Source organism: Spermophilus citellus (genome assembly GCF_964194105.1).
Source record: "Spermophilus citellus genome assembly, chromosome: 4".
In the NCBI taxonomy this organism is placed as follows: domain Eukaryota; kingdom Metazoa; phylum Chordata; class Mammalia; order Rodentia; family Sciuridae; genus Spermophilus; species Spermophilus citellus.
The window spans coordinates 200,672,710-200,700,171 of NC_138185.1; the positions used below are offsets into that span (position 1 = coordinate 200,672,710).

A 27,462-nucleotide genomic window follows, 5' to 3' on the forward strand; every position below is an offset into this window, starting at 1 on the left:
AAGAGACATCTGACCTTACATAGAACATCATTGTGTCAAGTCCTACCCCAAAATTTGCATCTAAGAAGATGAATTTATTTTGAGGGGATTTAAGAGGGCTTATTTATATTTTGGACACAGACAGCACACTAGGTACTATATAAATTCAAAGAATGGTCTTATTACACGATTGCATTTCCATGCATATACACATTTCCCTATTTAGGTGTAGAGGAATTCACCTGTTGCTTAAAAAAAAAAAGATAAATAATTGGTGTACTGTTTTGTTTTGCCCCTTCCTGGAATAAATTGTGTTAAGCACCTGAGCGTTACACAAACCACTGTGGGTGAAACCAAAATCAATAACCCTATAAAATATAGCTATTTCCTGTGCGTATTGTCCAGAAAAGGGGAAAAGTACATGGATAAGTGGCTATAATACCAGACCGAATACAATACCAGTTAGAATAAGACATATGAATAAATTTTTATAAGCATTCAGAAGAGGAAAAGATTATTTCGGCCAGAGAGAATTGAATAAATATGATCTGGGAACCTAAACATGTGTTTTCATTTTAAGAGTTTGCTTTCACAGCTAGTGAGCATCATCATAAGACTAGAAAAATATGTTGAAAATATGCATAACCAACTACCATTCACAAATGATTACTGATAGGTAGGCTTTCATGTCATCCCTAACCCCTGATAAACTGCAGTAGGGAATGAATGGAGCATTTGCCAAGTATTTTGATTTATCTTAAGAAACTCTTATTAATTACGTAGGTAATCTTCATTTAATCTCCAGCAATCCAGCAAAGTAGTTATATAATTGCTTATGAGGAAGCCAAAGTGCAGAGAAGTTAAGGAACTTGAAGAGATAACCCACTTTGTGAGTAACAGGGCTGATATTTGAGCCCTGCGGTTAACTGAAACGCCATGCTTTTTTCCCTCAGCCTCGTCTCTCTGCCGTTCATTGATGACCTAATTTGGTTCCAAAGCCAGCTATGAGCAGTCAGTTCTCTCTTGCAGCCAGTCTAACAGGGAGTAAATGTCTGGCTGGTTGAAACTGGGCTTCCTGTGAATATTGTCACTTATATTCAGAGCTAATTTGTTACACACTTAAATGTTATTAGAACTTGACTTTTTAATAATTTATTTGTGTAATAACTGCACACAAAATTTTAAAAATAGTAGTGAATTTAATGCCCTTCTTACCTTGAAACATAGCTAACCAGTTCTTTTTTCATGGACATTGTCAACTTTTTGAATATCCTTCCAGAATTGTTCTGTGCAATATTAACTTTGTGTATGTGTGTTTATTTATACACTTCTTTTTTTTACACAAATAGGGGCTTATTATACTCCCTGTTCTGAACTTGCTCTTTTCATTTATTCTTTTAATTGTATTTAGATGACCTAAAAAAGTATTGGAAAAAAGAGAAACTTGATGAATTTGGAAAATAAATTTGGGAATATGGTTGGTGTAAGCATGGGAACATTTGCTGAATAGATGTTCTTACTGATGGCAGTTCTCCTATGACATTAAAATATAACTCATTAAAGAATATTTTTATTTCCAAGAGCTCTTGATTACTGATTTTTCCTTCTTTATTATTTATCCATTGAAGTTGTTTATAGACAGCTCAGTGTGACCCTCATTGCAATTTCTTAGGTCCCCACCTGAGTCCTGGTCTCCTCCCATCTTGAATGAGGCATCACCCACACACTCTTCATAGCTGAGCCCACTTTTTAGGATGTTGTGGTGAAAACAGCAGCCTAGGTTTTGCCCCCCCTCTTGCCTCCCTCCTCCAACTGAGCTTCTCCCACACAGTTTGAGGCCTCAGATATGGAAACAGCAGTTGAAAAGGTTTGTTTGAAAACCTTTGTGGAACTGAAAGAATTGGCACCTTCCCTCAAGAAGGCTGGCTGGAGCAGCTGGGCTCCCTGGCCCTCTGGCCCCATGGGAGGGCACCATGGGAGGGCTTCTCATGGACACACATGTGACAGCACTGCCCTCCTGATCTGGCCCAAGGCCTTGAGTCTTCCTTTCTTCTCTTAGTTGGGTCAGTTCGTAAAGGCACATCGGTCCAATTGATCAGTTTGAAAGTGTTCAGATCCTCTCCCTCTGAAACCTCTTTGATCTGAGTCAAGTGTTTCAGTCAAACACATTCACTGCATGCAAGACCGCTCTGACCTGCCAGGCCAGGCTTCTGGACTCATTTCCCAGAAGTGGGACTCCCAAGGCATGAGCAGAGAAGGGTCATTGACATGTTTCTAAAGCTACCCAGCTCATCTTTTAAATCTGAATTTTTAACAAAATTCATAAAGGACAAAAATAATATGGGTGAGGTCTGTCTGGAAGGTGAATGTGTCCTAAGATCATCTTGTCATTTTCCATCAAGCTTGGCCATGCCAAAGTGACTTCTCCCATCTCTCTTTACGTGGTGTATCTACAGCTCAATGGGAATTTTAGGATTTTTTTTTCACAAAAGTGCTATGTAGGCCTGGCGTGGTGGCACTTGCCTGTAATCCCAGCAGCTGGGGCGGCTGAGACAGGAAGATCCTTAGTTCAAAGCCAGCCTCAGCAATGGTGAGGCCCAAAGTAACTCAGTGAGACCATCTCTAAATAAAATACAAAATAGGGCTGGAGATGTGCCTCAGTGGTTGAGTGCCTCCAACTTTAATTTCCAGTACCCCCCCTAAAAAAAAAAAGGAATAAAAAGTGCCATGTATTTTGTCAATTACATTATTTTTCTCTTACTATGACTTCACATTAAAAGTTTTTGTAATTCATGTGTATTGATGCTAGTATTAATAGTATTAAAGGACCAATAACAAAACTTATGACACACACCAAAAATATCTATTTCTTTTTTTTTATTGTTAGTTGTTTAAAACATTACAAAGCTCTTGACATATCATATTTCATACATTTTAAAAATCTATTTCTAATGAGGTCAATAAGTTGTGAGAATTCTTAAAGCACCTACTTGAAGAAAGTATACTTGCGCATCCTGCAGACATCTGTGATGTCTAGAAGTGTCTGCAGATCTTTATAGGCCTCCCCTCCAGCAAAAACACCCTCCTGTTGAATGCCGGATGCGAATTGAATTGTATTCATGTCGTAATTTTAACTTTGAAAGCATTTTCAAATGTAAAAGTCTTGTTAATCCTTAGGTCAACAGGGTGTTACTGTGCTAAAATTCTAAAAATAGCCCTCAAAGCCCTGCGTGGTCTGGCTCTGGGCCTCATCTCTGCACTCTGGTCTCTCGTGGCTACACGGGCTTCTTCCCTCTCCTCCAACACGGGAACCTTCAGAGTTCTGAGGAGGCTGGAATCGAAATTCTAGCACTCGGGTCCTCAGCAGGAGACATTCGTTCAAAAATCTGTTGACTGTAACAATGAAGGAAACCAAGATGAGAGACCCAATGCTTTTCAGTAGAATTATCCAGAATAGGGACCAACACCTCGTACTGGGTGCCCGGATTCCTAGCCCTGGTGCTCCCAAGAGCACCTCAGCTCTGCTTCAGGAGGTTCCTCTTGTCTGAACCTGGACCTGCACTGACAGCTCTGAGGAAGTTTGTCCTCAAAAATGACTTAACAATTTCCCTTTTCTCTTTGCCCTCCTTCAGGATTACAGCAGTAATATGCAGCAAGTGGCGGGGGAAAGGGTTCTCCATCGATCATTTTTCTTTTCTTTTTCTTGTAGGCGATCTTTGGCAGCCAGACACTACCTAACTCCAATTTATGGACAATGAATAATGGTGCAGGCTGCAGAATTTCAAGTGCCACAGCTAGTGGCCAGAAGCCAACCACTCTGCCACAAAAAGTGGTGCCACCTCCAAGTTCTTCCTCCTCCCTGGTCCCCAAACCCCCATCTAATCATAAACAAGTGCTCAGAAAGGCCACATCCCAGAGGGCTTCAAAGTAAGTTCACTGTAAACTTTGCAGTTTCTTCTAAGTTATGTCAATTTTAAGCTAATTGTACTTTTAACTTCTGGAACCTTCCATAAGGTATTGAACAAGAATACCAGCTGGGGGTGGTGGCCCACATCTATAATCCTAGCAGCTCTAGGGGCTGATGCAAGAGGATTCCAAGTTCAAGGCCACCCTTGGCAATTTATTAAGACCTTGTCTGAAAATTAAAAAATAGAAAGGGCTAGGTAATATAGCTCAGTGGCAAAGCACCCTGGGCTCAATTCTCAATGGTGGGGGTCACAAGAACACCCGATGGAGAGTAAAGACTAGGTACAAATAATTAAAGCATGCCAATGGCTGGGCTGTGCCCTGGCTGAGAGGAGTAGCCCCTGATTTTTTAGGCTCCCTGGGTGATTGTGGTGAGAGCTCCCTATACAGTTCAAGATCATTGCCAACCAACTCTGCTGGCCTCTGGCAGGAGCTACAGTCAGTGAGTGCCCCAGGTAAGAGTCCTGAACTGTGGGCTTAGAGAAAGGAAATGAAAACTTCTTCCTTGTTGTATCTTCTTCTAGTCATTCTACTCAATCATATCATATTTCAATTTCATTAAAAAAATCAACGCCTACTGGGTGCAGTGGCACATACCTGTAATCCCAGTGGCTCAGGAGGCTGAGACAGGAGGTCCGCAAGTTCAAAACCAGCCTCAGCAACAGCGAGATGCTAAGCAACTCAGTGAGACCCTGACACTAAATAAAATACAAAATTGGCCTGAGGATGTGGTTCAGTGGTCAAGTGCCCCTGAGTTCAATCCCCAGTACCAAAAAATTTTTTTGATTTAAAAAAAAAAAAAAAGCCAATGCCTTCCCCCCCCCCACTTGTTTGTTCATGTTTGAGCATTTGAATGGGAAGATGAAGGATTGAGATTTCACTGGCATTATTCAACAAACTGAGTAGCGACAATATTTCTAGTACCTTGTATGTTCTTCTACCATTTTATACAAAAAAAAAATTTCCATGCCTGAATTAAATTGTCGTAGGTCATCATCATCCTTCATTCCACCTCCAACCCTTCTTCATCTGGGGAAGCAGACAGGTACATGGCGTTGGTTCTAGCCCACATGTTCATAATACTAGGAGACTTCTCAAAGATACTTGGAAGGGACTAGCATCTCTCACCATCTGAACACCTTGAGGTTGTGGTGCTTTTCTCTTGGTCTCATTAATGCTCCCGTTCATTTGTCCTCCACAAGCTCAATTTTAGTTGTAGGAAAGAATCCTGGGACAAAGAAAAAAATGTGTTACTGTTTTTCCTCTTTGGAGGGTGAATCAAATTCTGGATTTGAATTGAAAACAATCTTTTGCGGCTGTTTAATCATATTGCTGCCATTATTCGTTTATCCAACAAATATTTACTCAGCGCCTGCTAAGTACCAAGCCCTGTCCTAGGAATAACTTGCATTTTAAAGACTGCAGAACTCTCTGGAGCAGTAGCAAAGGGCAGTAGAGAGGCCGCAGTTTGTGGTTGAATGCCAGTGTCAAGATAGAAAGGAAGCTGCGTGTCCTCTCAACCTAGAAAGAAGACTGAAGTCCTCAAGGGTGCAGCCTGCAGGGGCAGACAGCCTGGCTCCCTTCCCCACTCCACACTTGACTGATTTGACATCTTTGGCAAGATACTTAATGTTTTGGCCTCAGTTTTTCCACTGATAAAAATGGGACAATAAGAGTATCTGCTTCCTAGGTGAGTTGGTAAAAACCTTATACGTGTAGTGCAAGGCCTGGCTCACCTGAGAACCCAGAGTGTCGTCACCATCAGCTGCATGCTAAAGGCACCCTCTGCCCTGCAGGTCCCAGAGCCACAGCTAAAGCAGTGGTTCAGAAGTGCATGTTGCATCTGCCAGTTGGTTGCTCTCAGTGCATCCTCTCTTCGTTGCCACTGCCCCAAGTGGCCCATGTGGGGGCTGGCCTGCTGTGAAGAGGAGGCTTAGGCATAAGCTGCCTCTGAAGGCACTGTCCCTGCCTCCAGCCCCCCACCCTCACCCCCACTCACAGGAGAGCTCTTCAGCCTCCGAGGTGAAATCGCAGCTCTTTGGACAAACTTTGCTTTTCTGCATTTTTGTGGTTTCTTCTCTGTGACAGGCAGGAGTGTGGGAAAACCGGAAACAGCTCAGCATCAAAAATGCACAGAAGGGGGGGAAAAAGCAAAGATTTCTTCAGAATTTAAGAAATATAATCCAAGTATCAAAAGGCATGCTGTGAGGCGGTGTTCCAGGAAATAGTTTCCAATTTGCCTTTAAAACTCCAGCACAGTTAGCTCCAACGGAGACCTTAATGTCCTCTCTCTTACATGTAAAGTGTTCACCAAGTCCCCACAGATATTTTCAAATATTTTTTGACTTTCAGGGGAAAAAAAGAATAGTTTTCTATCTGAACTGACTCAGTGAAAAACTCCCTTTATGAAATATCCAAATAAAAGCTTTTTAAATAAATTTACATTAATTTTACATTTACAGGAAAGTTATAAGAACAGTAGATTCCCAGGCGCCCCTCCCCCAGTTTTTCCCATTGTTGATGTTTTGCATCGCCCTGGGACATTTCATCCTATGAAACTATCATTGATACATTACTATGAAGTGAACCCCATTTGTTATTTGGATCAATGAAGTGATTTTTAATCTAGAGAAACTTTTCATGGCTCTGAAAATCAGGATACTGAGTCTCAGTTGACATAGTCTTCCTGTCCTAGAGTGATTCTTGTTTCTAGCCAGCATAACAAGTTAGTTAATATCTCTGTGGCTTAGTTTCCTATTTTAAAATTGAAATAATAATAGTACCTACTTCATTGGATCTTAAGAAAAACAAATGAATTAATGAATGTCAAGTACAAATATAGTGCCTGGCACATAATGTGTGTTGAATAAGTTTTAGGTATTATTATGTTTAATACCAAGATGGTGTTTCAAGAAATTTTCATGTAATTTTTTACTTCTTGCAAGATGTATTGCTTCATTTGCTTGGACCTTATTATTGCCTTTATCCTGCTCAGTTCAGATTCATCAGGAACCCCAGTTCTGACTGGTGGTCCTGAGTCACACTCAGGAATGCCTTAGCTGCCCCAGGAGACAGAGCTAATGAGAAGTTGTAATGAGCTTTGGACCATGCCAAGCCCTGTGTTTTGGGGTTGAACTTCAGACTTCTCCTAGCACAGAAGTTGGCATTAGACAGATAGAAGCAATTTCCAACAGCATCAAAGTTTCCACATCCTAGAGGGTTGAGTTTGGAGAACAATAGAACATAAAAGATGGAATGTCATTTGAATTTTGGTGCAAAGGGAATTGAGAGTCGGAACAGTGGGGTCCTATTTCTGTATGATAATATTCAAGTCACTTTCTCTGTAAAGGTTTTATTTTCCCATCTGTAAAACAAAAAGCCACTGTCCCTACTGGATAATTAGCCAAAATAACTTGTTTTTTGTTGATTCTATTCAAAGCCTTTTTGAGAGCACATTTGTCTTTTTTTTTTTGGTAGTTGTAAATGGACAGAATGCCTTTATTTTTATGTGGTGCTGGGGATTGAACCCAGTGCCTCATGCATGCTAGGCAAGCACTCTACCACTGAGCTATGGCCCCAGCCCCCCATTTGCCTCTTAATCCTGATGCTTTGTAGCCATTTTCCTCACCTCCTCTTAGGCCAGAAGTTCTTGTTATAGTTCTCAAATTCATTAGTTCCTTTAGGTGTGTCTTATTTGTGGATTCTGTGTAGAGAATGATCTAGATTCTCTTTTCCTCCTCTCACTCTCCTCCTTTCTCCTCCTGCATCATCTTCTTCTCTTTTTTTTTTTTTTTTAACCATTTCCACAGCAGCTGTCTTGATTTCCTCTCTGATGTGTGCAGCACTTCACAGTGTAGAAGCCACCTCGGTCCCCCTTTTAAAACTCGCTCTGATGTTTCTTTCAAGCAGTCAGCTGAACTAATTAGCACAGCCTGGGAACTAATTAGGATAACAGCCTGAGCGCACCAAACTCCCTCCTCCTCAGAAGTGACCTTTTTTCTCAGAACTGGAATCATACTCTCCAGGAAATATGGAGAAAAAAACCTGAGGAGATTAAAGTTTACCAGGCATGTGGGCAAAACTCAGAGGCTAAAGGTGAAGTTGAAAGGGCCAGGAGACTTCTCCAAAGAAAGGAAACTTTGTAAGAAGCACTGACTGGGGCTGGGGGCTCAGCTCACGGGTAGAGCTTGTGCTTAGCATGGGCAAGGCCTGGCTTCAAGTTGTTAGCACAAATGAAAAAAGGAAAGATAAAAGGACTCAGACTGAAGGACAGCGCTTGCTTTACGGGGCTTGCATTGCCTTTTCTTGCCCTCATATGAGGTCCTGCAGGGAGCCCTCCAAGGAAGCAGAAGCTAAGTGCTGCGCTGTGTCAGCACCCAGGACAGTGGTGTTTGCCAAAGGCTGCTGGGGATTAGGAGGGAGGAAGGCATCAAGAGCTATGCAGCCCAATAAAACCAAATGCCAGTTAACGTGACCTGAACCTTTGGTGAGATCAGCATTATGGTGAAAGGTGCTCAGAGGGTCATGTCATTGGATATACAGATAAGCATCAGGTGAATAACTGTGTGTGTTACATCTTTTATAATCTGTGAGTCATTAAACTAGGGCAAAGTACTCAGGAGTTACAGTGGTCCAAAACTTGTTGGTGAGCATAGAAGATACAATATTGTAGATTAACCTTGTCTGTCAGCCTTTTAGTCTTTTATGATATGTTGTGTGAAGAAATATGGTTGCATCTGTGGCATATCCATCCTTAGATACAAGGTTCTCTAACTTATACATTTCTAAAATGTAATCATAAAACTTCCATGTTGGAAGGTAAAGGAATCTGGAGGCACAGTGTAGGGACAGGCATTCAGTGGCTGGGCCCAAACTGTCACACACACCACCTGTTGTGCTAACCTCAGATTCTTCCCAGGAGATTGCTGCTTTCAAAAGTCCCTACCAATCTACTCAAAAACATCTGTACAGCAAATGACAGATTAACCATCCTAAATATTGCTTTTGGAAAAATAGAAAGTAAGCACTTAGGAACTCACTCCTTGCCCTTTGCATACAAATTTTACCACTTAAGTGACCAATGAAGTAGTCAAAAGAGGGGAGAATTAGTGTGATTCTCAGGCTGGAGGTATTGGGGGAATTCCTGTTAGACATTACACAGGAAGGACTGGATTGAAGAACAACATTGAGGGCTTTTATATAGCAGCTTCCTGTGAGAGTAGAGTTTGGGAAATGAGTGGGAGACCTGGGGCACCCCAGACAATAGCCTCCCACTCCAAGGGCCAAGGCCTGGGCCAAGGAAGACATCAGGAGGCCTGCCACTTAGATTCATTCTTTCCTCTGCTTCTCTCCCATGGGCCTAGGGGTGACATTAGGATGGCTTAGGGTTTGCTTCTGGCATGGACAGTAACATCAGAGAGATGGGTACCGGCAACCACCTCTAAGCCACAGTTGCCACGGTTGTGTGTGGGTCTGTGGGGAGGAGAGCACATGGGAGTCGTGGATGATGGATCTTCCTCTATGATTCATATTTGTGTCATTTGAATTAAAATCGGTCATCCCTGCCGCTAGGATGCTAAAATGGTTGTTGAACTGGTCATATACTTGCTGGATATTTCCCATCCGTCATTTCCCTTCTTATCTGAGTATGAAAATCCCACTTTAAAAGATTTGGGCAGGGGCTGGGGATGTGGCTCAAGCGGTAGCGCGCTCGCCTGGCATGCGTGCGGCCCGGGTTCGATCCTCAGCACCACATACCAACAAAGATGTTGTGTCCGCCGAGAACTAAAAAATGAATATTAAAAAATTCTCTCTCTCTCTCTCTCTCTCTAAAAAAAAAAAAAAAAAAAAAAAAAAAAGATTTGGGCAGGAATTTATACGGCCTTTCATAGAAGCCATATCAGGTCCTCCATGAACATGGATCCTTAATGGCAAACTTAGGCTTTCTTCTCTAAGGATGAACAGATATTGAAGAATTTTGAAAGATCAAAAGAACCTCATGGAGAAGATTCAGAGGCTCTGCCAACCTCTGAAATAACAAAAGAAAATAACATTTTAGGAAATACTTGTATTCTTAACAGAATTTAAGAGTACCATATCTCATGCAGAACTAGCAAAAGTTATCAGATAGAAAGTGTGGGCAGTCTGAGGCCGGGAAGGATTGCACAGAGCTGAGAACTGTCTGAGTCAGTAGAAAGCGGGCAGTCAGAACATTGAACCTGTGAAATAAAGTGGAGACATCAAAAATGCTGAGGAAAAGTGTACACGGAGAAATAAAAATGATGTGAAGAAAGATAGATTCAGCCTAAAAAATGACTTCCAAAAAGAGATGTGTAGTCACTATTATAGGCAAATTAGACCCAACACAAGGATGCAAAGGGCTTTGAATGATGTAATTAATAAATTAATAGATGCCTGATTTTGTATCCTACAGAGCTTCCCTGGAATAGTTTTTAGAATTGAAACATTTCAATTAAATCCTCAAAAAGAAGAAATTATAAAGACCTAATTCTCTGAACATTAATTATTAAAATAAAAGTCTGAATAAAATGCCCAAATAATTTAAGAATTTTAAAACATTCTTTTAAATAACTTAGATCAAAATCAAGACAGACTATATTGAAAGTAAGAATTGTAGCTGGCCCTGGTGGTGCCTACCTGTATTCCTAGCAACTCTGGAGGCTGAGGCAGGAGGATCATAAGGTCAAGGCCAGCCTCAGCAGCCCAGCAAAGCCCTGCCTCAAAATAAAAAATAAGGGCTGGGACTGCGGCTCAGCGGTTAAGAGCCCTTGGGTATCAACCCCAGTACCAAAAAAGAAAAAAAAGAAGAAGAATAGTACACACCAAAATTTATATTTGAAATGTAACCAAAGACATACCCAAAGGTAAATTCATAACCTTAGTCATTTTCATGTGAAGATACAGAAAGATTGAAATGAACCAAGATGCAAATGGCAGGTTGGAAAGAACTGTGAGAACCTCTCTGATCCCAGCCAGAAAGGGAGATTAGCCAGTAGATGACGAGAGGACACTGGTGCGCACGCAGGCCACACACCACCAAAAGAATAGATTTAGACCTAGTGATTTCTAGTCAGGTTGGCTCCAAAAGTTGATGCTTTCCTGTACCCTAGTGAGAGAGAAAACGCTTAAAGAAGAACCCCATTAGGGCATAACCGTGCTTTCAAATAAGGGAAATATCTCTTTGGCCTTAGAATTTGAACTCTGCTTTGGAAGCAGGCAGGAGCAACGTCATGTTGAGCACTGAAGCAAGGGCTCCAAATGCCACTACAAAACCTGATTCCAGACCGGGTTGGGGCAGTGGTGGCGGCAGCACTAAAGCTCCAGACAGGGAGGAATAAGGGAGCAGAGCGATGGGATGGCAGGAGGAGCGGGGGCGGCTGTGGCCCGGTGGCAGAGCGCTTGCCTAGCCTGTGTGAGTTCCTTCTCCAGCACCGTGAAAACAACAAAAATGAGCCTGCGGCCCCAAATTCCAAACATGAATGAATGTCCTACTAAATAAGGTGACCAACAAGATCCGTGGCTGGAATACTCCTCAATGTTTTTGAATGGTCAGACATGTTATATCACGTGCTCATAGGAGCATCTATGGACCATGACGTGGGGCTCTGATGGGAATATCAGAACCTGTAGACAAGCAGTACTTGAAAGTACAATAACTAAGAATTTTCCAGAATTGAAGAGTACATGATTCCTGAGCTAAAATCATTCATAGACCCCAAATCAGTATACCTCTAGACATGTCATAGTGAAACTTCAGAACTTTAAGCATAAAGAAAAATCTTAGGGGTTGAGGGCATAGTTCAGGGATAGAGTTTTTACATGCAGGATGCCCTGGGATCAACACCCCCCCCTGGCCCCCGCCCAGGAATGAGAGGAATGATAAGTCAGGAGAGTGGCACACACCTGTAATCCCAACTATCCAGGAGGCTGAGGCAAGAGGATTACAAATTCAAGGCCACACTCTACAACTCAAAAAAAGGCAATCCGTATTATTACCAAAAATGAAATAAACAAATAAATAAATAAAGACCACCTGAGAGAAAATTTACAAAGCAGCACAGAGTTCTACATTCTTAACAGTAATAGATGCTAGAATACAATTGCTAATGCCAAATATTGAGATAAAGGGATTTTTCGGTCTAGAATTTTATACATAGCCGAATTGTCACTTGAGTGAAGGCAAAATAAAAATAATTTTTTTTTTTTTAGTTCAGTCTCGGTTGGGGGATCTGTGAGATCACACATGATCTTCACTAAGACAACTTATATGTAATAAAGACCCCATGAGGTAAAAGTGAACTCAGAAGCATTGGATGACAAGAAACAGTGAAGGACAACATGTTTATGAAATGTCAATAAATGTTAAGAACTATGAAAATTGTCATTTTACATAAAGATAGAATGTCCTTAAGACAATGAAGACAAGATACAGGAACCAAGTGCATTCGGGAGTAGTTGATGTATAAGCAGGGTCTGTGTGAAGTTTAAGGGCAGAACTGAAATATTGAATAACTTTATAGCTTTCAAACAAACAGGAAAGGGAAATGTAGAAATCCTGTGAATCTAGTGGAAGGAGGCAAAGAAAACAAAAGAAAAGGATGGTAAAGAGAAAAGAAAAACTAACAGTAGAAATATATGCACAGTCACAATAAACATTAACATTGCACCTTTTAAAAAAGTTCAGTTATAGTCTGCTTCAAAGAGACATACCTAAAGTTAGATCTCACAAGAAGATGGAAAACAAAGGACTGGAAAAATACAAACCACAAAATACTAATTTGAAGAAATACTGGCACAGCAATATTAATATTAAATAATCTGGAATTCAGCAAAAGGCATCAGGAGGGATAAAGAAAAGCATTTGTATGCACTTAATATTATATATTCAAAATATTATAAGTCAAAAACTGACACAGTTACAGGGAGAAATGGGTAAATCATCTGTCATAGTGGATGATTTATTTAAATATACTTCTATTAGTAACTGATAGGTAATTCAGTCAAATGCTACTGAGCATTTGGATATTTGAAATGCAGAAATGGCTTTTAATCTTTTTTGGCCATCACTCATAATAAGAAAAACCACATTTAATATACAGTCCAGTAAAAAGACCTATATGTATATGCATGTGAAATAAAGCAGTATTTTCTATTGATGCTTTAGATGCTGATTGTGAGTGCCTAAATTGATTTTATAACCCATTTATGAGTCACAGTTCACAGTCTGACAAAATTGATAGCCATGTATAGACTCCTGCACCCAAAAGGGGAGAATATGTATTCATTTCAATTAAATATGGAACGTGTATAAAAAAATTAGTGCATACTATGTCACAAATGAAGGCTCTATATATTTCAAAATATCAGTATCAAATAATTCACGCTCTTTAAACAGAATTCACGTAAATTTGAAAAAATAACTAGATTTTTTAAGATGGAGAAGTTGAGAAACTTCATGAAATAAAGTACTGCCTTTAGAGATAGTCATAGTGAAAATTATAAAATAATTGGAACTGAAGGGCTGTGAAAGTACTGTGTATCAAATTGTCGAGCTAGTCCAAACTATCCTCAGAAGTAAACTTCAGTCTTAAATACACTTATCTAAAAAGACTAGAAAGACGAACATGTGCGAGTTAATTATTTAATTTGAAAATTAATTAATTATTTAATTTTGAAAATCTGTAAAAGGACAAGAGAATATGGCCTCGAACAAACAGAAATGGCCTCGAACAAACTGGCACATGGTGGAACCTGAGAGAACAGCCCTTTAAACCTTGTTGGTACATGGTAGGTGCTCACTAAACACCTGTTGAAGAAATGACTGAAACTAACAGGAAGCAACAGAGTATTGCCTCTGAAGAGATTAACCCACAGGAAGAAAGGGCCCACGTAAATAACTTCACGAACAAAAAGACATGTAGCCAAAAATGCAGTGGGATGGATAGTGTGTTAAATATTTATAAAATGGAGTTTTATCTACCACAACTCTACTAAATGTTTCCTGAATTGGTTTTGAAACCAAATCGTAGTTAATAAAGTTCCAGTGGTTATTTTTAAGGATCGGCATGTTGTTGCTCTCTGAGATGCATATAGAATCTCTGGACTGATTGATAAAGAAAGAGATGCATGTCCCTGCTGGTGGGTGCTCGAGTAGGAAAGGTGGAAGATATTTAATCAAAAAGTAAACATTCACCAAAAAAAAAAAAAGTCAGGGTACTGTTCCCTTTCTGGACATTTGTTTCTTTAGTGTACCTTGCACTCTTGGGATTTCTTCTCTCCTTTGGGAATTGAAGGAGGCTGATTGTCACCATTATTTTATAAAAATGAGGACCTTCAGGGTTGTTGCTTTGGAACCTCCACAGATGCGACCATGTCTGTTCTGCCACCGCCCGGGCCTCTGCTCGCCGTGTACAGTTGCACTGCCCTCCACAGAAGGCCATCTCTGTGTGGTGGCAAGAGTCCAAGATAAGCTTTGACTTCACTGTTGAAATAGAAACCAGTACCCTGGGGTCAGAGATGGGGAAAGCCTCAAAAAAGAGCCCAAAGAGAAACAGCGCAGCAAACACCGCAGGCAACCCGGCGAGGTCAAAGCCTGTCACTTTCAGAAAGTTCCCACAGATCAAAACAGCGGGCAGAGACTGGACAGAGGAAACCACAGGTCGAGGACATGAAGATGACAGAAAAGCACGCCAAAGCCACACCGGCAAAATGGATGAGGGGGCTCCTGTGCTGCACCCACCCCCGAGGCTGTAGAGACAGCTGTGGGGTGTGCTCCTGATGCTGCGCAGGTGGGGCCACCACTCAGATGGCTTGTGTCCCCTACGTAGAGACTTTCACCAAAAGAAATCTTCCAAAATGATAAATGCAGGCAGTATTTCATAGGGACATTATGTGTTTGAAATTCATTGTTGAATAATTTCTTTGAAGGCCCAGAAGAACTGCCCCCTCCCGGTAGGAATAATGCCCATTCCCGGCACTTTCTTAGATGTTAGAAAATTTGAAAGGTCAGAGTAGGTAGGCATGGAATCAAACTCTGGGCTAGGATGTATATATTTAATATTTAAGAAAACTGCAGGTGCTAGCTGTGAGCAAAGAAAGGTGTACCTTAGTTGAAAGGCATGTGTCAGTAGTAAAGGAGATTTTCCTAATTCTTTGTTGCTATGACACATGGACACGTTACTTGTATAGTTCTTAGGTGGCTCAGTGAATCGGGCAGCTTGCCCTTAAGCGGTTTTTAGAAACCATGAGCAGAGGGGCTGGGGCTGGGGCTCACTGGTAGAGCACTTGCCTAGCATGTGTGAGGCCCTGGGCTTGATTCTCAACACCACATATAAATAAATAAAAAAATAAAGGTCCATTAACAACTAAAAAAATATTTTTTAAAAATTATGGGCAGAGAAGGACCTGAATTAGGTCCATTACCATCACCGGGGTTCAGTGAGCACATAGCTCTCAACCTTTGACTGCATCTAACACTTTTCCATCTCCAAGACACCTGCTCCATTGCCGAGAAGAGCACTTAAAGGCTAGGTGCTCACGTCTTACTGCCCTTCTCGGGTATGATTTAAAGTTAATAGCACTGTTCCCATCCTGTCTTCTCAGCATCTCTGCCTGTAAAACTCTTGATATTTTTATAACTCCAGTTTTTCTGAGTTCACCTTTGGCCCCTTCTTCATATTCCACGTGTACCGGGATCAGGAAACATCAGGTAATGAGTACCACTGCGTCAAATTCTCATTCAGCTTTGCACAGCAGCTACTAAGAGAAGGACAATTATAATCTCAGTACAGTGGCTGGCGCCATCCCATATTCCACACAGCTGAAGACTGACATGCGCTGTTCCTCCAGTCAGTTCCCACCTGCCTTTCCGTACCGCCGTCCTCATGTGTAAAGATAAATGTCTTATAAGCATAGCCCCTCAAGACCAGACTCCAATTTCATTTAGTGCCCAGTGGATCAGTGATTCATTCTCTTGCTAGCAGGGGAAAAAATGTACATATTAGATTTATTAAGAGAGAGTCTGTCAATCAAATGAGGCCTTTCTTCCTATGGGATATTAAGAGTAATTTTGACCATGAGCTTTCTGTCTTGTAGGTTGATTTTAATAGCAAATTGCTGTTAATTTCCAGGTTCTGGAATGTGGTCATTCCCCTACAGTTTAGCACGAATATTTCATACATTGGAGTCAGTGAGTCATCCAGTTTGATATTTCTGTATGGAGAGGCTTATCGTGACTATAGAGTGCTGTTGATATTCCTAAGTAAAAATGGCAGCACTAGTAATAGTGTTTGTTTAGTCCTTACTCTGACACCCGTCACTGTGCTAGGATGTGTTTTACGTTCACCATCTTGATCTTCTAGAACCCTTTGAGGTAGTCCTGTTATGCTATTATTACACAGTAACAGACCAAAAGACAATCCAGGATATAGATCCATCCTTCCTGTGTAAATATGTTCTGAAATTCAGGTGTTCCCAGGTGCAGAGTCACAGACAAAGTAATAGAGCAGCTCAAACAAACCTGCTTCAGAAGTTCTCATATAGGAGTGGATTGTCCAGAAGTTGGAGTGCATTTTCCCAAGGAAATGATATTAATATAACAAAAGCATCTTTCTGGTAGTGTGCCTGAGGGAGTAACAACAGACCTGAACCATCTTGTACACCATTGTTGCCAGGGAAAATTCACTCAAGAACTTCCCTTCATATTGCTATGGACACATTACTCCACCAAAGGGGGATTCTCCTGTTTGAAGCAATAGAATAAAGCCAGACACATTGGCTCATCCCTGTAGTCCCAGATCCTTCAGGAGGCTGAGATAGAGGATCCCAAGTTCAAGGCCAGCCTGGGCAGCTTAGTGAGACCCTATTTCAAAAAGAAGGAGGCGGGTGCAGGGGAGGTAGCTCAGGGTAAAGCACCCCTGGGTCCAATCCCCAGAATAAGAAAGAAACAATAGAATCATTAGATTTAACTTGCAACTCAGCGCTTCTCAGGGCTTGGGGGGAGTTGATGGGAGGAAAGAGAATGGAAGAGGGAGCCAACCTGGGCCCAGGGCCTAGGGCCAGGAGATCTTAGGTGAGATGAAGCCTGCGAGGGTGAGGGCTGGGTTGGAGTTGCAGAGAGGAGGAGAGGGCTAGAGAGTTTGGGGACCCTGGAGTCACCTCTCCTCAGGCAGCTGCCTATTCACCATGGAGCCAAGGAGTGTGCCTTCCTGCTTCTCTTTTCCTGCTAACATGCAGGGCTTTCCCCCAAAGCACAGCAGCCCTGAGGGACTTGAACTTCCACATCGGAAGGAGCCCATCCTAGGCCCTCAGGACTTTCCCTTTTTCTCTGGGACCTGGAAGTAAATGTCGGTCAGCAGGTACTTTGGGCTCATGGGCCCATATGGGGCTGAAATAAAACGAGTAAGCATTTCAGATGTGGCTGTCCTGGGGGAGGCTTGTAGGAGAAGGCAGAAGCCCTCTGCTCCTTTCTCTTCTCCCTCCACAGTTTCTCTGTCCTCAAAGGGAGAGTGTGGGGGTGGGGCGCGCCTGGGCCCCAGATTGCAGCTGGCCCAGGGAAGGGAAGGCCGCAGGCCAGCATGATCCTCATTTCCAATGGGCCTCGAGGGGCGCTCTCTTTCAGGGGTGTAGGGACCACTGGGCACCTAAAACTCTGCCCACCTCTCCATCGCCCCACTTTTGCCTCTTCTCACCTATTCACTGGTGCACCGCCCCCTGCTTTGCTGGAGATGGGAATCATCTGTGGTGCTGTAAAAAGCCAAGTTCTCAGACCCACTCCCAGACCCACTAGTCAGTGTCTCCACAGGAAGAGCCCGGAAGCAAGTAACTCAGGTGATTTCTGTTGAGGAAGTTTTGGCAAAAGCTGCCTGCCTATCCCCACCCACACACGCACACCTGCAGCTGGTTCCGGGACATTCTAGGCCCTTGCTGGCTCAGAACCCTGGTGTAGTTTCATGAGAAGCTCTGCCCTGCCCCCTGCTCTGGGCTGGTGCCTTCTCGTAATATCTCGACTCTCCTGAAGAATGATTTCCTCAGAAAGGCCACCCTTGTCCCCTCACTAGCCAAATCACACTCCTGGTTCATCCTCTCCCACCACTCGTGCGTTTTCTCCTTAGCATTTGTCTCATGGTCTGTGTCCAGGGAATACTGGGTATTTTTTATGTGAATGAATGAGTGGAAAATGATGTTGGAAGAGGAAGGATTAGATTGAGTGTTGCTTCAACAAAAACAAAAACAGAGAGCTGGGCTCTGTGATCCCAGTAGCTTGGGAGGCTGAGACAGGAGGATCGTTGAGTTAAAAGCCAGCCTCAGCAACTCAGCGAGGCTCTAACAACTCAGCAAGACTCTGTCTCTAAATTTAAAAAAAAAAAAAAATATATATATATATATATATATTTTATAAAGGGCTGGGCATATTACAGGGACCCAGCCACATCAATGTTTATAGCAGCACAATTCACAATAGCTAAATTGTAGAACCAACCTAGATGCCCTTCAGTAGATGAATGGATAGGGAAACCTTGATATATATACACAATGAAACATTACTCAGCATTAAAAGAGAATAAAATCATGGCATTTGCAGATAAATGGATTGAGTTGGAGAAGATAACGCTAAATGAAGTAAACCAATTCCAAAAAAAAAAAAAAAAAAAAAAAACAAAGCCAAATGTTTTCTCTGATATTGGATGCTGATCCATCATGGGGGTAGGGAGGAAGCATGGGAGGAATGGAGGAACTTTAGATAGGGCAAAGGGGAGGGAGGGGAAGGAAGGGAGTATAGGGGGAGGAAAGATGGTGGAATGAGATGGACATCATTACCCTAGGTACATGTATGAAGACATGAATGGTGTGACTGTACTTTGTGAACAACCAGAGATATGGAAAATTGTGCTCTATATGTACATTATGGATTGAAGTGTATTCTGCTGTCGTGTATAAAAAGTTAGAGTAAATAAATAAATTTTGTGAAAAGGGGGATACTGGGGATGTGGCTCAGTGGTTGAGTGTCCCTGGGTTCAATCCCCAGTGCCAAAAAAACAACTACAAAAAAAAATGAGTGATTTTTTTATTAATCTCCCAAGTAAAACTTGAACATATCAACTAAAAAATCAAGGCAGATGGGCCCACCAAATAAATGTATTTATGAGCACAGTGGGTCAAATTCCTTCCAAAAACATGTATCTGATATGGCATAAAATGCCGCATTAGAGACCTGCAGATACAGAAGTGCTAATACGATCCGTGTCTTTGTGGCGCTCACATTCTGGCATTGATGACAGATATGAGCCACGCTGTACATGATTTCACAATTATAATTCTGATAACTGCAGTGAAAGAGTTCCAGAGACCTGTAAGAGCCTCGAGGAGATTGGCCATGGTTGTAGGACATTTCTGAGACATGTAGCTGAGGGCCCTCTGCACAGAGAACCAGTGACGCTCTGTCCAGCTTCCTGTCAGAGTTGGTGTGAGCAGAGGTGCTGTGTGATGGTTTGTCATCCTCAGCACAGTTGACATTTTGGACCAGGTAATTTTTTGCTTGGGTGCTTTCCTGTGTCCTGCAAGATGCTTGGTAGCATTCCTGGCCTCTTCTTGCTAGCTGCAGTGCCACACGACCATGGTGGGTGCAATGACAGTGAGTTCCACCACTCCGCATGAAATACAGTGTCTGTAAAACGTGTCGTCTTTTGATTTATCTAAGTCAACACCAGGAACTTAATGTTTTCACTCACCAAACAACCATTTATCAAGTAGCTCTCATGTGGCAGACCCTGGAGACGCAGCAGTGACCCACACTTGTGCTTTCTTAAAGCTACATTCCAGTGGGTAGAAATGGACACTAAAGCTTGACTTGTGTAAGAGTTCAGGAAAAGGGTATTCCTGGGTCACAGACATCCTCTCTGATCAGATGACATTTGAACACAGTCTTGAAAGAAGCCCAGAAATGAACTGCGTGAGAGGAAACACCACGAGCAAGAGGCAGAGCCCTGAGTTGGTTGGACTTGGCCTCGCCTTCCCGTCCGCAGGTCTGACCCAGCTCCTTTGTGTTTCAGAGGGGCCTCCGCAGAAGGGCAGCTGAATGGACTCCAGAGCAGCCTTAACTCTGCAGCCTTTATGCCCATCACCAGCTCCACAGGTCAGTGACCAGCAGGCCTTCAGTAGGTGGGGTGGCAGGAAGGTGGCAGCTTGGCATCTTCTCTCTTTTGCTTCTGACCGGAGCTCCAGTTTCAAATAACCAAATGCCCAGACTCTGCGGGCACTGTGACGAGCATTTTTGTTATGTCCTCCTTTTAAATAATGCAACAGCCTAGATAGACATTTTTTGCCTGTCTGGTAGAATGCTATCAGATTTGCAGCATTTAGCAAAAACGCCGTGTATTTGACTGTTAATATTTCCACATGTATCTCTCACTTAATCCTCACAACAGTCCATGAGGTGGACCTTCTTGTCCCCTGAACACGGGAAACCTGAGGCTCAGAGAGTTTGTGGACTTGAGGGAGGTTACGCGTGGATCCAGAGCCTAGGTGTAAGCTAAGAAGTGGAGGCCCAGGGTTAGTGTTGTATGAATAATAATTCATAAAAAACACACTAAATAATCAGAAAATTGAATGAAATCACTTTGATTCAATTTGATGACTATTGATTATTGAGCTCCTGCTATGGAGAAGATAACTTGCTGGGCCCTGAGGTACTCACAGGGTGTAGGGTACAGTGTCCACTGTGGGAACCACAGACTCAGACGGGAAGGTCCTCAGGGAGTGTGCTGCAGGTAACCTCCTGGGTCTTTATGGGTACTAGGGACATATGGAATAACAGACAACTTTGAGCGTTTGCCGTGTGTCCAGCTCAGCTGGGAATGCTTTATAGGTCTTAAGTCATTTGTTCACTGAACAGGGATGTGATGTAGGAACTGTATTCCCCATTTTATGACCAAAGAAACAAAGGGACGGAATATGTCTAAAGGGATGAAATATGTCTAAAGTTACACTAATAACTTTAGTGGCTGGGCAGTATTGGGACCCACATCTTTTGGGAGACTTGAATGTGGACAACTCAGCCAGGAGAGGAATGGAGATCCAAGAAGAGGCCGAAGTGTGTGCAGAGGCCCAGGGTTCCCTCCCGTCAGCATGGCTAGGGACGCAGGCATGAGTTGGCGGTGGCAAGAGAAGGCTATGAAGTGGCAGAGTCCGTTAGGAGCCAAGTACGGAGCTGTTGCCCTGGCAGCGATGAGGAGCCCTGGAGGAGTTCAGGGAGGGGCTGGGGAGTGTGAGTGAGGGGTTGACATAACGCACCTTAAAGTGACCACAACATCTCTGAGAAGCTCGGCTGCTTGGCTGTATCATAGGGATAATTAAATAACCCTCCTAGGCTTATTGTGAGGATTAAATGAAGTGCTATACATGGAAGGCCCTATACCTACACCCAGGTCAGGTAATATTAATATGATGATAAGAGTATAAGGATTTGTTCTCCCTTTAAAATTTTAAACCTGAATATAAGAAATATTTGATAGGTATGTACTCATGACCCTCCCCAAAGAATTGCTAGAACATGGTAGTGGGTTTTTGTTGTTATTTGTTGGTTGATTGGTTTTTGTAGTACTGGGGTGGAACCCAGGCCTCGTGTCTGCTAGGCAAGCGCTCTACCCCTCAGTTACATCTCCAGCCTTTAGAACGCGGCACTCATTTTTAAGGAAGTAAAATTTCCACCAGGAATTGAAATGGAAGAAAAGTGCTGGCTATGAGAATCATGGGCGAGTTTGAAGGTGTTCCTGAGACAAAAGGCTCTAAGAGCCCCTTCCGCTCTCCAAATTTGCTTAAACTAGAGAAGTTGACTGTGCTTGGCAGCTCCAGGAGACCCGGAGGACTTGATGTGTACGCCGTTTAGTTGACAAGAATTGAGCTGAACCACTGCGTGCCCTCTGGCCCAGGAAGTTAGAAATGTGAGAGGTCATGTGAGTCAGGCTTGCAGCATCTTGACCATAAATTAGGTCTACTTAACCTTGGTGACCTTACCTAGTAGGTTTTGGCCTAGTCTACTGAATTTGGTATTAGCGTAAAACCGTGGAGCAAAGAGAAGTTATACTTCTCCCTGGCCTCTAAGATTGACCTTTGCCCCTATCCACCTGACAGTAAGTAACAAGCAGATTATTCTTCTTACCTTGTTTAGGGTGCCTGTTACTGATTGCTTTTGTCAGCTGATGACTCTGGGCCTCTAAATGCCCTTGGATTTGTTCTCTGCTTTGACTTCCCTGGTGTTCTTGACCAAGAAGTGTTAAAAGAAGCACTAATGATCATGACACAGTGAGGGTCAGGTGTTGCCCAGGCCTCCCACGGCATCTAGCCTTCACCGTGTCGGTGACTAACTCTGGTCATTCATACCATCGGCAGGTAACCGGCACACCATTGTCCAGTTGCAGATCCTGTGTCTTCTGTGGTTTGGTTAGATTTCACCAACTATTCTAGAGGCTCCAGAGGTGGCCCATGAGAAGTCTAGGTTACCAGTAGCTACATTTTTCTTTAAACTTAGAAGAAGGGAGAACAGCCCCCATGAGAAGACAGGAAGGGACTTTGGAAGTCTGTACCTGTACAGGAATCCCTGAACTGTCTTCAAAAGATAGTTAGCCCCAGTCTCATCCAGTAGACTCAGTTGGTTAAGCATGGTGCTAACAAGCCCATGGCTAGAGCAGGTTTTGTTTCCTGGCGCTTGACCGGGATTCCCCTCCATATGGCTAGCCAGGCTTGATGTGTGACTGGTTCCTCAGGCTATCTGAATAAGGCAGTAGCTCATCCCAGGCACTATTGAAAAACAACTCCCAACTGACGGGGGCTCTTTACGTTCTGTTTATTGCAAACATTAAATGAGGTAGTGAATGTGGATGCGTCCAGCAGAGTGCCTGGAATACTCCGTGCAGGTTACTTTTCCTTGACTTCCTTACCTTCCGCTAAATATTCTAATTTTGCTGTGGAAGGGAAGGGGTAAAGTCAGCAAATTTAGAAATTTGAGAAGGAAGCTGGAGTGAGGGCTCTTGGCCCAAAGCCAAGTCCTTGGCTTTCCTTCTTTATAACCATGGCATTCTTCTGGAGTTCTGAAGTGCTAATAGTGAACGAAAATAGAAGACAGCCACAGATTAGATAACTGACATTTCTCTCATGCTGATTTGATAATGTCAACCACCATTATTGTAGGGTCCGAAGCCAGACCAGCTGCCCTCATCCCTGCCCCTTAGCTTCTGCCTGCGGAGGTCCCTCCCATCCTGGACTGTGCCCCCACCTCTTATTTTTAAGCTCTTAATGGTCAGTATTTTGTGCAAGGAACCTAATAGGCTCTTGAAAATCAATGATGGATTTCATTGACGAGAAGTAAGAAGCAGCATCCTGTTAAATGTTCATTGTTTCGAGCCCTAAATGTGCCATAGCTTCGTGCTCTTTGTATGGACGCAGGGCAGCGGCACCTAGCGAGCCTGCCTGCCCACTTCCCCGTTGTCCCCTGAAGCAACAAGAGAAAGGAACTTACTTTAATATACAATATAAAGCAAAGCCAGCAAAGCTTAAGCCTGAAGGATCTAGAAGTTACTTTAACTTTCAAGTGAAATTATGTGCCCGGCAGCTCTCATTAGAATGACATATTTTTATTATCAGATTCTTACTCTTTTCACTATATGTTATATAGTTGGTGGAGCAGCTAGTGGATCTGAGTATAAGAGGTTAAAATTTAAAAAATTTAAAAAAAAAACCTGCAATGACTAGCCTACATCCTGTGCCCTTTATTACTCCCTAGGTGTTCCTCTCTCCCCAGGGCCAGGGCCCAGGAATTTGGGTCGATGACCCACTCGTGCTGTTAGAAAGCAAAAGAGAGACCACAGCTCTGGTGTTTGGCAGGAAGTGGGGTGGCAGCATCTGTGAGAATGATGATCCCCATAACCTACTTTTAGATTTTACTTCTTATCCTTTGGGCCAAGATCAAATATACTGTTAAGTAGGGATTTTTTTTTTCCATTTTTTCAGGATCTTTGGAAGCTCCCCAAGTTATTTTCGCCAGATCCAAACCCTTGCCCACACAATCTGGAGCCCTTGCTACAGGTATAGGACAGAGAAAAACAAAGTCGGTGAAGTCAGGGCCAATTTAAGGTAATAGTAAGAATAACAGCGTATTTTAATCATTATCACGTTCTGACTTTATGGAAGAGACTCAGCAGCTGTCAAAAGAAGTGTTAGCTTCTCAAAGTGACAGTGACGAAGATGGTGATGTAGCTCACTGGTAGAGCATGCGCTTAGTACGTATGATGCCCTGGGTTCCATCCCCCGCACCTCCAAAAGAAGAAAAATGACAGTGAAGTTGGGACTTAATAAAACCAAAGCTCAGAACTATCCAAAACCATAGGTCAAAGTTTAGATGCAAATAGCTTGCTCCTATAATGATGTACCAGTAGGTGGCGCTCTGGCAGTAAGAAATTTCTCTACTATCACTAGAGATTTTTTTTTTTTTTTTTTTTAACATGGGGTCTTTGAGTTAAAGAAAGAAACTAAAGCCATACTCTAGTTATCACGTATAAAATGATGTAACTGAATACATTGGGAAACATGATCTTCTGAAGATCAAGTTGCAATCGTCTCGACAGAGAATGGATATTTATTAAAGAAGGCTTTGAGACTAAAGTTAGGTAGTTTGTGAACTGGACTTTCAGATAATGGGAGATAGGAGAGAACAAAAAATTTTCTTTAACATCTTGGTGAGGTTGATAAATTATGCTTTTTGCTGAGTTATTTTAAATAACATATGCTATAATTGGCAGCAAAACAAACTGTAAGCCCCATCCTACACCCATCCAAAAAAAACTCATACATTGAAGGAGTTGTCAAACTTGATCTTGTGAAGCTGTATCCACACTTCACTAATGCTGCCCTCAGTATTTTCTTTCCAGCTGTGGGCTTCAAAACTTTCCAGAAAATTCTATGAAAACTCAAGGCTCTGATGATTCCTCTGCTCTTTGCACTCCCCTACACACAAAATATTAATGGCACACATGCTTTGAGCTTAATATTCTCCTTACCTCTTGGGGAATATTTATATACTTATTTGAGAAGCATTATTCATTAAAGTACCCCAGGAGAGCAAAGGAAAGAGGAAAATTATTTACCCACCACAGGGTTCATTTACATTGGATCAGAAAACTTCAAATATCTTTCCCCAGCCCATCTAAACTCTTTCCAGAAAGGAATGAGAAGAGAGAGATGGGAACACCAAATCCATGGCTTGGTTATCTACCAGAAGGTACCAGAGAAACTGAAGATAGCCTATAGTGATACTTAGCCAGTGGTCCTTTAATACTGATACTTAGCAGCCTGTCCGATGATGAACAACTCAAGATATAGAAAACTAAAGTGAGAAGGTCAATATTTCCTTCAGGAGACTGGCAGCCAGAAGAATGAATGTGACATCAAGCTCCAAACCAAACTGATGGCCTGCCAAGAAGTACTCATGTCCATCTGCTTCCAATGCTGTGAGACTTGGACCAGCCACAGTTTAATATCTCTTTTCTTGAACCTCTCTCATGAATATCTCTTACAGTCCACCCTGAACAGTACCTGGCAATGTAGGATCTTTGCAAAGAAGCCTGGGGAAAGAGCCTCTCTCTCAACTTGGATACCTCAGTAGCGAGCACAGCCCTCTGAGCCTGCGCTGTGCATCGCTGTGCTGCTGAGGCTGGGCCTTGGATTGGCTGAGGTGGGGAAACAACAAGCCACAGCACGTGGGTGCACAGGGCAGAGCAGAGGCCAGAGCACCCCAGAAGCCAGCCTCCCATGGCCCAGAGTCACTACCGGGAGGCCCCCACAGCAGGCCCATGACCCTGGCGTGTGGCAGATAGCAATGGGCTGTCTCTCCTGGGGCAGGGGAGTTAGGTGTCTTACACAGTGAGGAGGCAGACCCTAAGAGGCCACAGCCTATCACCTGAGGCGTGCTTGCCTTTTGTCTTGAACACAGTGTAGATGACAGAGGTGAGTTTCAGCCATAATCATAAACGAGTATCTTTGCCAGTTATGACAGTCCTAGAACCTTCTTTTAAATGGGTTTAGGGAGGTGGATGGGTTAGATTAAAGGATTTGCAGTGTGTTTGCCTAACCGCCATGAATACTGAGAAAACATGGCTTGTCCGTATCAGAGAACGGAGGGCACAGTGCTGAAGGATATTAGGAACTAAAGCCTGTCTGAGACCCTGTGTGCTGCCCCAGGCAAGTGTCGCGTTTAATACAGACCTGGTTCTGTTTACTCGGGATCTATATTTGTCTTACTGCATTATGTTAGCTCTATAAACTACATATATATGCCCATTATCTGAACTGTATTCTTGATGATTTACCAACTGGGGAGGGGCTGTCCCACACAGAGCTAGTTCATTCCTGGAGATACTAACAACTGGCCATGAACACGGGCTTTATATGAAACAAGCCAATCCCAAGTTGGTACACCCAGCCACCTCTTTATTTATTTCTCCCACACCAGGCAAAGTTTCTCCTGCCCTCGTCATCCCATGGCTGGGCAGCTTGAGACCACCCTGGAATTCCAGAGCCCACTGGAATTATTCCAATGAGCCCATCCTAACCTGTTTGCCTGCCATGTCTTATATTACCCAGTGAAGACTCTTGCCAAGACCCTCCCCTCACTCTGTCTTCTGTCTTTTGACCAACACTGATTTCCTGTGACCAGTGACCATGTGGCATGCAGTGTGACCTCCTCTCTGGGACTTTTGAGTGTAATCAACTTCTTTCCGAGCTTCTTTCTCTTTTCTTCCTATAACCACACCGACTTCTCCCTACCACATCCAACATGCACATAATTAAAACAAACATCAATAGGAAGAACATCTTTAATTTTCATTACCAGGAACCAGCAAAAATACACACACACACACACACACACATACACACATGTATGAATTAGGTTAATGTCACCCAGTTCTAAGCAACTGTCATAGCGCTTCATTATAGGATGGTTACACAAGTGATGTTTTAACAATGTGTGTTTTGCTAGCCTTGATCTGGCTGCAGCCACACAAGAAGGATGTAGATCTTTCTACATGGCAAAGTCACCTGACTGCCAGCCATTGACATTTCATGCTTTCCTGTCCTGAGGCCTCCTTCATTTCATTTAGTAAACTGTTTCTAGGTCTGGCAACAAATCTCCAGTGTAGCTGAACTACCTGGTTGTGAGTTGAGGAGAAGACACCCTGGCTTTCAGTTTGTGGGGAGGGGACTTCTAAGAACCCACCCAAAGGAGATTCGTATGCCTTAAAGAAAACCAAGGAATTCTGTTTCTGAAATGGATTAAGAAATAGGCTACTGAGAAAGATAACATCTGAAAATTGATATTGTCTCTTGCTGAGCTGGCGAAATCCCAAGAGAAGAGTGATGAATCTTCGATTGTTAACAATTACTACTTTGTTATAAAGAGAGGAGGCTGTGCAGTGGCCGCTTTCTCAAATTACACTTACACTACAG

General features: G+C 42.8%; 1 protein-coding gene across 21 annotated transcripts in view; it reads left to right on the forward strand.

The window, feature by feature from the left end:
• Nucleotides 1-27,462, forward strand: part of TTLL5 (tubulin tyrosine ligase like 5) — a 268,480-nt gene that overhangs the window by 214,521 nt on the left and 26,497 nt on the right. For 15 of the 21 annotated variants that reach the window (XM_081289235.1, XM_081289245.1, XM_081289252.1 and 12 more), the window contains 3 exons: nt 3,689-3,906; nt 20,016-20,098; nt 23,971-24,107. The exons of 1 other annotated variant lie outside the window; for it this stretch is intronic. In XM_081289235.1, coding sequence (XP_081145361.1) covers nt 3,689-3,906; nt 20,016-20,098; nt 23,971-24,092 — 423 coding nt within the window. In that variant the 3' untranslated portion in view covers nt 24,093-24,107. Of the gene's footprint in view, nt 1-3,688; nt 3,907-20,015; nt 20,099-23,970; nt 24,108-27,462 lie in introns of those variants that run through there. 5 more of the 21 variants (XM_081289249.1, XR_014021375.1, XM_081289255.1 and 2 more) reach the window with 5 other exon arrangements.